The 14,432-nt window shown below is 47.8% G+C and overlaps 1 protein-coding gene across 2 annotated transcripts in view; it reads left to right on the forward strand.

The window, feature by feature from the left end:
- The first annotated feature begins 1,861 nt into the window (after positions 1-1,861).
- Positions 1,862-14,432, forward strand: part of LOC146042110 (leucine-rich glioma-inactivated protein 1-like) — a 33,389-nt gene continuing 20,818 nt past the window's right edge. The window contains exons 1-2 of one of the 2 annotated variants that reach the window (XM_083162034.1): positions 1,862-1,892; positions 11,061-11,558. In XM_083162034.1, the coding sequence (XP_083018160.1) occupies positions 11,371-11,558 (188 nt within the window). In that variant the 5' untranslated portion in view covers positions 1,862-1,892; positions 11,061-11,370. Of the gene's footprint in view, positions 1,893-4,745; positions 5,786-11,060; positions 11,559-14,432 lie in introns of those variants that run through there. The other variant, XM_083162033.1, reaches the window with a different exon arrangement.

Consider the following 14,432-nt stretch of genomic DNA (forward strand, 5'->3'; position numbering starts at 1 on the left):
GACCTGACTTAAGGTCGACATGGGCCAAGGTCGACATGACTTAAGGTCGAATTTGCATAAAGGTCGACATGAGGAAGGTCGACTGGTCATAAGGTCGACATGGGTTTTTCACTGTTTTTTGAGCCGACATGTGCCGACAGGCGGTATTTCATGCCCTACTATCCACTAGGGCGTGGAGGAGGTTATTAAAGCTGTGGCGAGCGAAGCGAGCAATGCGAGGGTCCGATTCTCATTGTCAACTGTGTCCATGTCGACTGTGTCGACATTCGGGTAAAAAAAAAACATTGAAAAACCCATGTCGACCTTATGACCAGTCGACCTTCCTCATGTCGACCTTTATGCAAATTCGAGCTTAAGTCATGTCGACCTTGGCCCATGTCGACCTTAAGCCATGTCGACCTTCCTGCCAGTCGACCTAGTGGGGTCGACCTAATGACTGTAGACCTAAGTGTGGTCTGACAGATGTACCGATTCCATCATATGTACCCAGCCTCCTGTCTCTGTTCCGCTCCCCAGATCATCATTACTCTGGTCTTTATATAAAGGTAACTGCAATACAATATTACAAGATGCGTGGACTTGTCTCCTTCGGCTGTGATCATTCTAATGACCTGATTGGCTACACAGAGATGAGCAGGAGATCGATAATAAGGTTCTCCAGGTGAATCGCTATCAGACCATCAGATAAGGGTCCCCAGGAGTTCAGCTTCCCATAATAAACTCCATCCTGCTCCATGTTCCAGCTGACCAAGTCGTGGGGAGATGCCAGCCTTTGCCAGGGGTCCTGTGTCACCTCCTCCCTCTGCCCTCTTGGCGTCGTTAACCCCTTCGCTGCGGGAGCACGCAGCACACAAAGACCAGTGTATGTCTTCTTTCTGCTGACGAGATGTTTCGGACACAAAGAAGGCCCGTTACATGGAGAGGGACAAGGCTCCGGGCCAGGATTGACCCTATCAGAGCAAAAAGGAGGGGGACACAAAGGGCACATTATGCAAGAACAGAATAGGAAGCGGCGGGATTAACCCAGTAGATACGTTCCCCTCTCAGAGTATTAAGGTTTTATATCCTCTCTGTCTCTGGTATTAATTCAAATTACCTGTTTACAGTACAGTTAGGGGCCCGTGTGTCAATGCTAAGTGATGAAACGCATTATGTATGATAAATGGTGCTCTAGCCAATCCGCTCCCAACTGTAATTTTCAAACATTTGGCAGTGGGGAGCTGATTGGGTGGAGCACCATTTATCATACATGAGTTATCATTCACAACGAGATTTATCACTCATTAATAAATGAGCCCCTTCATTACTTGCTCAGGGCATTGGACACAGAAGTCCAAAGATCGCAAACGGACGGAAGGATGCGATTGGACTACGACTGACAGCGGCAGACGGCGGTCATGTGGCATTTTGTGGAAGTGGTCAGGACAACACAGTCGCGCCCGGACTGTTTTTAGTGCAGTTGCACGATGTCGCACGCGGCCGATGAGAATGGAAAGATCACGGTGGAATGCCTGCCTTAGCAGCCAGGCATTGCCAACCTTCATGGTATCGCGAGGCAGCAGGCTGGGGGGGGGGGGTGCTCTTACATCCGCACTTCCTTACCGCCGCCCATCGCCGGCTACTGGAAACATAATTATCGCATATAATCTAACATATGTGATAATTATGACAAAAGACAGCTCTTGCGTTAGCTGTCTTTTGCGTTGAGCCGGCTATGAGCAGCGGCTCCCGGTGGCTCCCCCCTCCCTCTCTTACCTGGCCTGGAGCTTCTGCTGCAGGGGGGGGGGGGGAGAAGGGCTGGCTCTCCTCCTCCCTGCACCCGGAAGAGGATGTAAAGTGCATGGAGGAGGTCACAGGTCCAGGCAGCGCAGCTATGTGCTGCCAGGACACAGGTGAGGGGGGTCGGTGAGGGGGGGTCGGTGCAGGGCGGCGGTGGGTCGGTGCGGGGCGGCGAGGGGACGCGTTAGAAGCCCATCCCAAAATGCGGTAAAAACCCAGTTATTGGCATTTAGTTTAGAGAATCTCCCCCTGGGCCTTCTAATGCTGGGTGGTCTTGCCCAGGCAATGGCATCAGTTGCAGTTTTGCAATTTTAGTGGCTGATGAATAAGGCCCAAAGAGATTTCTCATGACGGCACCTTGGGTGGGACGCATTAAGCACCGCATCCGCATTGCGATACACCCTGACACTTTTCAGGAACATACCGGCATTACTAGCAATGACGCAGCAGCAGTGAAAGCAGCATTTACCTTTGAATCAGGCCCCTCTGTCTTCTGGTTAAGTCCCTGATTTAATTAATGAACTTTAATCAAGTTGATGAGGTCGTGTTATAATGTTTGGGTTATTTCCTTTCCAAGTGACCTCTCCCCGTGGGATCTAATCGTAGTTCCTCCACCGGATCATCGTCTACTGTGGTCTCCTCTGTTGCCGGCTGCAGGGAACAGCCAGATGGTTCCTGAATGGAGTGGACGTTCCACCCACGGATTCTTTACCAGTCCTTTCATGTTTTCTCTGCAATGGCCTTTCACCTCACCCAGCCCCACTACTGTTCAGTAACTCAATGGCAGAGCCCACACTCCTGTACGCCTGTCAGCGAATGATCCACACCATAAGATTCCACACTCCAGTAAGACAGAGGATATAATTATGTATTAACAGAACTGTAAGCCCTGGGCAAAGCAATGATGCACTGGGGCCTCTACACACCCAATCACCGAACCTATAGAACATATTATAGCACTGTGGTCCTGCGCCATCTCTCCACATGCTCTCCACAGTGATGGCTGACCCCATTCTGAATGGTTTATAGATGTGGCCATTAATCCAGCCATGTATGTTTGCATAGAGATTAGGGATGGCCATTGACCATCGATGATTTGGAAACATTGATGGTCTATGACAGATAATATCTACTTTTACCATCGATGTGGGAGAACCAGCCTTTTTGTAGATGACATAACAAGAGGGTAGACACACCAGGAGGGGTCAAAAAATGTATTGATGATCTAGGTCAGTGGCAGCCAACTCCAGTCCTCGAGAGCTACCAACAGTTCACATTTTCTAGATCACCTAGCTGGGACACAGGTGCAGGGCCGCCAAGAGGTATGTGGGGCCCCGGTAAAATTTTGGGGGTGTGGCCTAGTCACGGGAGGCATGGCCACCTAACGCGATTAGGTCACGCCCCCAACATATTAAGGGAGGGTGAAAAAACTGTCTGAAGTCAGTGAGACGCCCATGCTGAGCCTCCTGTCAGCATGGGCGTGTCAGCACAGCACATGCTGTAGGTGTGTGCTGCTGCTGCTGCTCGGGAGGGACGGAAGGGGAAGGGGGGGGGGGGGCAGACCAGGGCCCTCACCGGGCCCCTTCAGCAAGCCTGGGCCTGGTAATTAGTATCGCCCCCCCCCCCCCCCCGCCCTCTTGGCGGCCCTGCACAGGTGCACTCATTGCTGACTGACACATTATACATGATCCACAGGTGGAGCTAATTACTACACTTATGATTCAGTGAGGACACCTGGAAAATGTTAACTGTTGGTAGAGTAGCTCTCTAGGACTGGAGTTGGCTACCCCTGATCTAGATAGACCAGAGGAATGGCCACGAGCATGTCAACTACAGTTTAATGCCAAAAAATGCAAAATCATGCACTTGGGTCTCAAAAATCCAAAGACTAAATTAAGTGTAAATGACACTATAATGGAAACTACTGAGGAAGAGAGGGATCTAGGTGTCACTATTTCAGGGGACTTAAAGGCAGATAGGCAATGTAACAAAGCAATGAAGAAGGCAAGTCAGATGCTTGGTTGCATAGGGAGAGGTATCAGCAGTAGAAAGAAAGAAGTAATAATGCCACTGTATAGGTCATTGGTACGACCTCACCTAGAGTATTGTGTTCAGTTCTGGAGGCCATATCTCCAGAAGGATATAAATACATTAGAGACTGTACAAAGAAGGGCAACTAAAATGGTGCATGGCCTACATCACAAAACGTACCAGGAAAGACTAAAAGATCTTAATATGTATAGTTTAGAGCAGAGAAGGGAAAGGGGGGACATGATAGAAACTTTCAAATATATCAAGGGCTTTAACAAGGTACAGGTGGGAGACATTCTTCACAGGAAGAGGAGCAACAGAACACGAGGACATGCACTGACACTAGAGGGAGGAAGATTCAGGGGAAATGTGAGGAAGAATTACTTCACAGAAAGAGTAGTAGATAAGTGGAATATCCTACCATCAGAGGTGGTAGACGCAAATACAGTAGTACAATTTAAACATGCTTGGGATAGACATATTGACAGTGGCGTAACTATAGCACCGTAGCCCCCGCAGTCGCTGGGGGGCGCTGTGCATATGGGGGCGCCGGGGGGGCTGCGGTGCTATAGTAATCCCCCCGCCCCCCATCCCCCGCATGCTTACCTGTCCGCGCATCCCGGCTCCCCTCCTGGCTTCAATCAATGCTATGGAGACGGACCACGATAAAATGGCCGCCCCATAAAGCAGACTGTTCTCTGAAACTGTCTGCGGTATGGGGGCGGCCATTTTATCGTGGTCCATCTGCATAGAATTTATTGAAGCCAGGAGGGGAGCCGGGACGCGCGGACAGGTAAGCATGCGGCAATGGGGGGAGGAGGCACGGGGGGCCGGACGGACGGGCGGGGAGGGGGGGCACCCCCCCATTAATGGCGGGGGGGCACCCCAAACAAAGCTATGCCACTGCATATTGATATCCTTACAAAAAAATAAGGATCAAATATGGTTTGAGGTAACATGTTTAAAAAATCGGCAGACTAGATGGGCCAAGTGGTTCTTATCTGCCGTCAAATTCTATGTTTCTGTGTTTCTATGTTTCCCGGCATGGATAATACAGAGCTATTAAATATTTTCGTTCATTTTTTTTAACACGGAGCATAGCACCGCCCCCTGACACCTGTGAAACCACTCCCTTGGACCCTGATTAGCCTGCAATTATTGAACATTAAAGTAGGTGTGGCCGTCGATGGGTGAAACCATCAATGGTTCCCTTAGCAATGTTTTTTCGCAATCAAGGTTATCTGTCAATGGTAACCATCGATGGGTAGTCAACCGATGGTCATCCCTAATAGAGATAGGGTAGAGATGACTTGGCGACATCACAGTTGCAGTATCGGATACTAGCCGTGTGCACACACATAGCTCTAGTGGAACTTGGATAGCTTTTGTACCCTCAGGCGACATTAATGCATTGGGTTACTTAAACCCTTCTGCAACTTTTCCAAAAATGCAAAACTTCCCCCATCCATCCGTGCGTCTCTAACCGAAAGCTGATTTATCACCCAAGCGCCAGTCCAGATGTACTTGATGTATCAATGCGGACAAGCACGCAGCGCACAAGTGCCCAAAGTATTGCAAGAGCCCCAACGAAGACTTATTAAAAAAATAAAAAGACAATAAGCGCAAGCGTTGCCAAATGGAGAAAGTAATTGGCACACGCATGTTCCAAGCTGAAACACACATCATCCATCCGGCCCTTCCCTCCGAGCCACCCAAGGAATCAGTCAAACAACACATTGTGTCAGAGCCTGCGAACCACCAACACACTATAGCGAGAGGCAGCCAGGAGCACAAAAATAGTACAGATAAGGAGGGACAAGCCAGGGGGCGCGAGGGGCATTTAGGGAGAAGAGAAGAAGACGGGGACAGGGGAGGCTGCTGCAGAGAGATATTGGGATCTAGGAACAAAAAGAAACTTTGTGGGGAGAGACGCAGGACCAGGGAGCGTACGACAAGACAGGATTCCATTCTTGTGGTAAGTACTGTTCTCATCATGACAATATTGCTGCAATGTTTTATTTATGTATCCACACAACCTTACGTCACGCCCGCTCCTGACACGTGTGGATTACCAGAAGCTACACTACGCTTAAAGGGAGATTATATCGCTGGGAGACATTGTTAGAGACCCAAGTGGCAGTGTGTGTGTGTGTGGGGGGGGGGGGGGGTGTCGCTGACTATGTCACGTGGAAATACTGATTGCTTTTTTTTTATTATTATTGTTACAATGTGAACTTTAAGCAGAAAACTCGAATACACACGTTAGTTGGGGAAAGGAATATTTTTGGCCTTTTTGAAAATCATTTTTTGGACAATAAATAGTTTACTAAATGATTCCACCTTCATAGATATAGGTAATCACAGGGGGGGCGCAGGGGGGGGGGGGGGGGGGGATTGCCTTGAAACTACCCCCCATGCCCACCCTCTTGGCAAGTGGCTCAAAGTATGACAATAGCAATGGTATATAATATGATTACTAGAGCGTCCACCACATCATGCAGTGTAAGGGACTGTGCACAATCAGTGCACTTGACTAGAGAGCAGCTACCAGGAAGAAGAGACAGGAGCCTTACCATGAGGTAGAAGAATGTGAGTTTAGTGCTGTACTGGTTCTATTATAGTTGTGGATTTATTATGGGATGTTTAAACTTTTCCTGACCACATATATATATATATATATATATATATATATATATATATATATACATCTTTTTTTTGTTTGGTACAGCCTGTACTATAGACCATGTATTGTGTTAGGTATGAATACAGTATCCAGTGTATAATCAGATTTATAGAAATGTCCAGGATTGTTATTAGGTTGTTCTTCTACACCCCTTCTACCGTTCCCTGGACTATACCATGTTGCACTGCATTGTAGGGCAATGTAGAACAGCATGGCTTGTCCATTTCAGAGTTACTCGCTTCTATTTGCTTCCAGGGATGCGGGAAGGGGGGGAACCAGGAAAAATTGGGAGCCGCCCACTGCGTTGGGTGGGTAGGTAAGTAGAATATGTCAGATATTATTATACATGACAGAGATGGCACAGAGCAGACATGGCAGATGTACTAACCCTTTGGAGAGGGATAAAGAGGAGAAAGACACGGGGCCTTATTCTGGTTGGAGCGGCCGGGCCGTACGCGCACGTCCCGGGGTTTTTAATGATCTGCGCATGCGTACATTCGCTAATGCGCAGGCGCGAACACTCCACAACGCTTACGGACGGGTCTCTACGTGCGAAAAAACCTGTACGCGAGTGTACGGGCATTGGGGGCGGCATAGGGGCGTGATGAGGGGAGCGGCCGAAATAATGAGGGAAAATGGGCGTAAATATGGGCGTACACGGGGGTGTGCACCAAAAATGAGCGGTGCTACTACCGCACGATCGACTAAAGCACCGTTCATTTCGGACACAAAACAGGCGGCCGCCAACCGCCATCTCAAACCACCCCTACAGATACCGCATGCCAGCGTGCGCCTTGGTTAGCTAATTTACGCGGATTACTACCAAACACATACACCTGAATGTAATAAGCAATGCTGCAGTCTATTAAGTCCAAACCATGATTTCACTACCTGCAAGCCACACACAGCACTCAAACACATTGGAAGCTTATCTTTCTATACTTCTCTACATTTAAAGGTTTGTTTAAATTGAGGTAAGAATCTTTGTAAGACCTGCTTATATATGCTAAGGTAGGTATTTGCTAAACAGGTAGACACATTCACTACGTGCTTTCATAGACTTTACACAGTAGCACACTCAATCGACACAAGTCGACATGTGTCGACGTGTTCACTCTAATACAAACATAGGTTTTGTATGTATGATACAATAACATAAACCACATCTAACACCTACAAAGGATGTTTCAGCAATGTTTTAATCCCATGGCCACTATTTTGCACATTAATTAATTCAATCAATTAATTAATTTTCATAATTATAGTTGAAAGGCAACATTTGCAGGTCCATATATATGAAGGGTATGTCAGCGTACACGGACGTACGCTCACTCTCACGAGCGGTGACATAAGCTGACTTTTCTATTGAAAACAATAGGGACCCGTCCGTGCAAGCTGGCGTACGCTCAGATCTCCGCAAGAAGGCGGTGGGAAGACGGACGAGAGACGTCCGTAAACGGCGGCGTACGCTCTGTTGTACGCCAGTTGTCGGAGTGTAAGGGCTGGCCCGTCCGTGTACGTTGGCGTACGCTCATTAGTACGCCACTCCCCTTCTACGTTGTTTCTGGCCGTACGTATGCGGCAGAGTTGTGGGTGGACTTAACCCCAACGGCCGCGTGCGGCTAGCGTACGTTAATTGCGAACGTACGCACGTTTGGCCGCACCGATCAGAATAACCTCCAAAGTTCCAGCATATCAACCCATAACTGACATTTTTCAAACGCAGCTTGTAACATGGCATTTAGGAGCTGATTGGCTGGCACTTCATCTCTCTACAAGGCTATGTACTGTACATCCCCCCTAGGGAGACAGAGGATAATGGCTGGTTTGTCACGAATATGCAGCGTGACACTCACGGCCGTAATAGCATTAATCCTGTTTAAACCGAGCCATGGTTTCCTCTGCCCCAGGCGAGTGCAGTGTATGGGAATCATCCCGTGTAATTATAGCCTCTTATTGCACATTTGTAACATCTAAAACCTTCCCGGGGTCCATGTATTAGGCCTCGAAGGGTGATAAAGTAAAGAGCGATAAACTACCAGAACAACACACCGTCATTTTTTAAGTGGACAGAGTTAAAGTACTAGCCACCCAGCTGCTAACTGCCATGTTACAGGCTGGGTTGGAGAAATTACATTTATCAAGCACATTCTATAAAACGAGAGGTTGAAGCTGATTGGTTGCCATGGCAACTTGTCGACAACAAGGGAAAAGGTCGACACATAAGAAGGTCAATATGACATTTTCACATTTTATACGTCAATGTTGGCTCCTGAGCAGGTGGATCCCCAATTAGTGTTTTCGCTCACCGTGCTTCGCGTCCACTGCGCTTGGCATACTTTACCATTCACAGTCCACGTTGGATGATAAAGTATGATCAAGTTAAAAAAGTCAATTCAAAAATTGTGAAAAACTCACGTCGACCTTTTCGCACGTCGACATTTTGTCAATGTAAAATAAATGACACACAATTTTGCGAAATCTATCCAGAGCCAGTACTACAATTTGTTCTACATAATTGTAAGAATAGAGGGAGGAGGCGTGAATGCTATGTTAGTGAATGAGCCCCACTGAGGTCATTTGCTGACAGCAGTTATATCCGTGTAGCGTTGCAGTGTTAGCTCTGCGTACAAACTGGCCGCTTCCGCGAGACACAATGGTCTCATTATGCAGATTAGCTATTTAAAACTTAACGATCTCACAGAATTTGGAAGAGTCACAAGAGATGTATTATATAAGAATATATTAAAACCTCGTGTGATCCAGTAATGCAGAATCCTCAGAAGACACAGATTATAACTAGAAGTCGATTACGGTTCACAGAAGCCAGAGGATTGGTCAACATGTATTAAGTCGGCAGTGAAAAAGGTCGAAAACACTAATGGTCGACATGCCAAGGTCAATGTAAATGATGCCAGTCCCCCTATGGGTAGCGAATGCCGCATTTTCCCTTTTGAAAGTTGTATTACGCTATTTATAAATACTGTACGAGAGACCAAAGAGACAGGACAGATAAATGATCACTAGAACAACAAAAACGTAACAAGAACGCATATGGCTGGGAGCAACTAAGGCCCTTATTCTAGCTCACTCTTTCTGACAAAATCCTTCTTAGATGGACAAAACCATGTGCACTGCAGGTGGGGCAGATGTAAACTGTGCAGATAGAATTAGATTTGGGTGGGGTTTTACTTCAAAGTGAGATTTACAGTATATTGCAGTGTAAAAATAATGCAGCCAGTATTTACCCTGCACAGAAATAAAATAACTCACCATATCTAATTCTCTCTCTATACATGTTACATCTTCCCCACCTGCAGTGCACGTCCATCTAAGAAGGGTTTCGGGCAGGATGTATTAATATACATTGCCGCCCCTCGTCGCCCATGTACTAACATATGCGGCTAGCATCGGGGTGCGGTGACGGAGACCCCCACGATACCTGTAATGTGGTTTACGGGGGGCTCCGTCACATCCAAGCGGCTGGCAGTGTCCCCCTGCGTCTCCTCCTCCCCCCTGCAGCCGGATGTCCTCCCGGCTGTGACACCTGCTGGGGGAGGAGGAGATCGATGGAGGACGGGAGGGAGGGTATCGTGGACGGCGGGCGGCGGGTAGCGATAGAAGCCCATAGGCTTCTATAGGGTATCGCCACCCAGAGGGTGGCGATACCCTGCCCGGCGGAGACGGGGCGGAAGGGTAATGGTACATAGGAAAATGCGGTAAAACCCCCGTTTCAGCTCCTGACTGTTAAGTTACAGGCTGGGTTTAAAAATGGACAGTTAGGAGCTGATTGGCCGGTGATAAAGTACCAGGCACTTTATCACTTCTCCTCCCTTAGTTATCACTGCTTCATACATCTACCCCTCTATCATTTTTTGAGCAGTGTTAGGGGATGTTGTAGCAGATATCCGAGACCAGCTGTCTGTAGCAACCTCTGGCACTGCGGAGCTCTCTGTGAACGTCAACCTGCACTGCTGCTGTGTGACAGTTGTCACATACATGGGGACAAGCGCAGGGAGCACGGCAGTGTCAAAGGTCTCTGTTTTTTAAAGATCGGACCGTTGCGGCCATTCTGCTCCCTTCTTCCTTCCCGATTGGTCAGTGAGGGGGCTGCACATCTACCTGCAACATTTGATGTGTGTCCTACATGGGGACATGCACAGAGAGCTAGGGATCACCATCGATGGTTGCATGATATGTGATTTATGATCATTGATGGTTTTACCAATCGATGGCCATCGCTATTCTTTGACTGTGGTGCAGCTAAGCTATGTGACCCTTGGGAGAAAAAAAAATATATTTCTGAGCCATCGATGGAGTGAAACATCTGATTCTCCCCATCGATGGCAAAAGTATTCTACAAAGGTCATAAACCATTGATGATAATGAATTATCAATGGTCAATGGCCATCCCTACAGAGAGCTCCCCATGCAGGGTGCCGGCCCAGTGCTCCAGCGTCTGGACCGTTCCGGCCATCACCCAGACTATTACCCCACCCCATACAATATATGTGGTTTCTATTTACTGTATTATGATAGTTCATGATATATTTGTTACTATTTACAGAATGAGAACCTCTGCATACGGAAAGAAGGACGTAAAAAAGAAAAGGAAATTCAACGACGTTCAGGGATAGTAACACCACCCGCAAAGGGGCGGAGAAAGAAGACCGGAGAGAGGACACCTCAGACAGACTATGGAGTTGGGGTGCAGATAGATCGGAGGGGTGACTGTGAGGGGCAGGGAAATAGCAGGTGTCACACACTAGAGAGGCAGAGAAGGGGACACTGATGTACAATAAAGGATGAGATGGTAAGAAGGAAACATGTACAAAGTAAACTGACAAACAACAGACGTCACTGCAGACGCAAGAACAATGGGACTGTCCATCTGTCTGTCATTCGGAGTCATCATGGCCTTGGGTCTCATTCCCTCGTGTCTGATGCGGGCTGGGAGACCCCCCAAGTGGAAGTGTCCAGCATCCTGTAACTGCACCGTGGATAATGTCCTGTGTGATGGATCAAACTACATCCCCAAAACATACTCCATGGATATCATCTCCATGTAAGAACTGACTGACGCCATTCTTATTCTTCGGGGGGGACGACGACAAAACCATGTGCTCTGCAGGAGGGCATATGTAACATGTGCAGAGAGAGTAAAGCTGGCCATACATATACAGATCGATCGTCAGATCGGGCTGATTGGAACAGAATCCTGGTAGTATCTGAATGACAGTTTTCAGGATTTCAAAGCAAATGTCTTCAACTGTCATCTGCTCTCATCCATTACCAGGATTTTGTTCCAACCAGCCCAATCTGACAATCGATCTGTAGATTTATGGCTGACTTTAGATTTGGGTGGGGTTTTACTTCAAACTGAGATCTATATTGCGGTGTAAAAATAGAGCAGTCAGTATTTTCCCTGCACAGAAACAAAATAACTCACCCAAATCTAATTCTTCTCTGCACATTTTACATCTGCCCCCCTGCAGTGCACATGGTTTTGTCCATCTACGAAGGAATTTTCCAGAAGGAGTGAACCAGAATAAGGCCCCAAGTTCATGAATTCCGGTGCTTTTAATGCGGTTGCGTTGCCCTATACAATTCTCTGGGCTCTGCATGCGCCACTAGACGCATGTGCACCTAGAACTCCGGATCATAAACCCAGAAGTTCTATCATGCAGCCGTGTCATCAGGTCGGGCCCAAAGTACCAGCCAACCTGCCCCTAACTGCCATTGTCCAAACATCCTGTAACATGTTAGGAGATGATTGGTAGGTACTGTATCTCTCTCCACTTTATCTCTCTCCAAAGGTGAAATGTAATAGGGTGAGAGAATCATAAAGTGAGAGATTTGGTAAGAAAACTCCAGTTTTTTAAAGCGCCAATCGTTTACATGGCAAAACCAAACTGGTTTGACTTTGCGTATTGAGGCCCCTTGCTTCGGGCAGGGTGCCCTGCTACCCTCAGCACACTATTGTATTCTTACTGACCACCTTCCCCATGTCAATCTAATGCTAGTGTCGACCTAGTGACAGTGTCGACCTAAAGCCATGTTGACCATTTGAGGGTGTCGACCGTCCTAAGGCCTCTAGACCTTCAGTTGTAGACTTGGTCGACCTAGTGACCGTATACCGTGGGCACAGAGGGAGAATATAAGAGTGTGCCAAACGCAGTGAGGCACAGTGCCCGAAGTGAGGGGCCACAGTACACAAATACGGGTCCATGTTGACCTTTGTCGATACTGATATCATAAAAATATGAAAAACTGATGTTGACCTTCCCCATGTCGAATGTTCCTATGTTGACACTCTGCTTGTATCAACATTTTGACGATGACGACCTTCCATGTGTCAACCTTCTACCTGTCGACCAAGTGTGGCCAACCTATTCTGTCGACCTAGACACTAACGATCCACACCCTCACCCTTTTCATTGTTGTCATCCTTTTGTCAAAGTCAACTTTTTGCATGATGACATTTTGTTAATGTCGACCTTTTGATGTCGACCAATACACCATAGTCCTTTCCATCCACACCTGTCTATCTGTCTATGGCTGCCATCGATGGCAATAGTGCAAGTGACCATTGATAGTGTTAAACTGTGCAATGGATGACCATCAATGTTTTTACCGGTACTTGTTTCCTAGCACGGCCACACCGATTTCCATCGGGGTGGTCGTGTCGGAAAAGTCGCGTCGATCACATCGCATGCGATTTGGTCGCATGCGATGCGACCGACGCAACCGACCATATTTTTTTATTCCTGGGACAACATTTTACATTGGATTCGATGTAAAATGTTCCCTAGACCCCCAATTTGTCAGCGTAAACCCCACCCCACGATTGACGAAGCGTGGCGAGCGCAGCGAGCCCGCGAGGGGTGGCGGTACACGTCCTCCGACCTTTTCATACCCCTACTATCCACGTCGGCGTGGAGTAGAGAATATATAGTGTGGCAAGCGCAGCGAGCCACCGAGCCCCGTGAGGGGACTTGTATAACTTCACAGGTATACGCGTCCCCATGCGGGGCTCGCTGCGCTCGCCACGCTTCAGGTTCACGTCAATAGTGGGGTGACGACGGGGCCATATCTAATGTGAAATGGGTCATATTGGCCCATTTCACATTTTTTACTATGTGAGATGGACTTTATCAAGTCCATCTCATCTTGTGCCATTATAATGGCACAAGACCGACGCGATGCTCCCGATTTCAATGTTAAAAAATATTTTAACATTGAAGCCTATGGCAAAATCGGGGGCATCGCATCGGTCGCGTCGGGGCCAATGTTAATGGTCCCGACCGACGCAATGCCCACAATTTTCCCTTTGCCGGCAAAATGGACCTGATTTCAAAGGAAATCGGGTCCATCGCGGCCATCGTGTACCTTAACTTAAAGGTACACGATGGCCGCGATTGTGGCCGTTCTAGGAAACAAGTACCTTTTTACCTATCGATGGTCATCCATTCCTTTGACTGATAGGCCTGTCGGACAATCAAAACATGGGAGCGGGGCTTCACGGGTGTCAGGGGGAGGAGCTATGCTCTGTGTCCTGGCACTTTGAAGCAAGAGCAAGACATCGGTTTTGCTGTGCAATCGACGGAGGGAAACCATCTAGTTCTCCCTCATTGATGGCAAAAGTATTCAACATCGGGCATGTTTCGAGTCATCGATGGTTGGTGGCCATCCCTACTTCAGTTTGGGCTTGTGTCTGATGAGTGGAGATGTAAAGAACAATCATGCGATGATCTGTCGGCCTATAACACTTGCAGAAGGTGTAACGTGCCGGGAAGCGATTACTCGTGTGACACCCGCGATGTGCAGGCGCTATTAGCTGACACATCGTTCTGCACATTCTCCGAACGTTACCCGCCCGCCTCCATGTAATAAGAGATAAGTGGGTGAGGAACTCAAATGTGTGTAAAATAGACAAAGG

Source organism: Crinia signifera, chromosome 19, assembly GCF_055691185.1.
Source record: "Crinia signifera chromosome 19, ASM5569118v1, whole genome shotgun sequence".
NCBI lineage: Eukaryota > Metazoa > Chordata > Amphibia > Anura > Myobatrachidae > Crinia > Crinia signifera.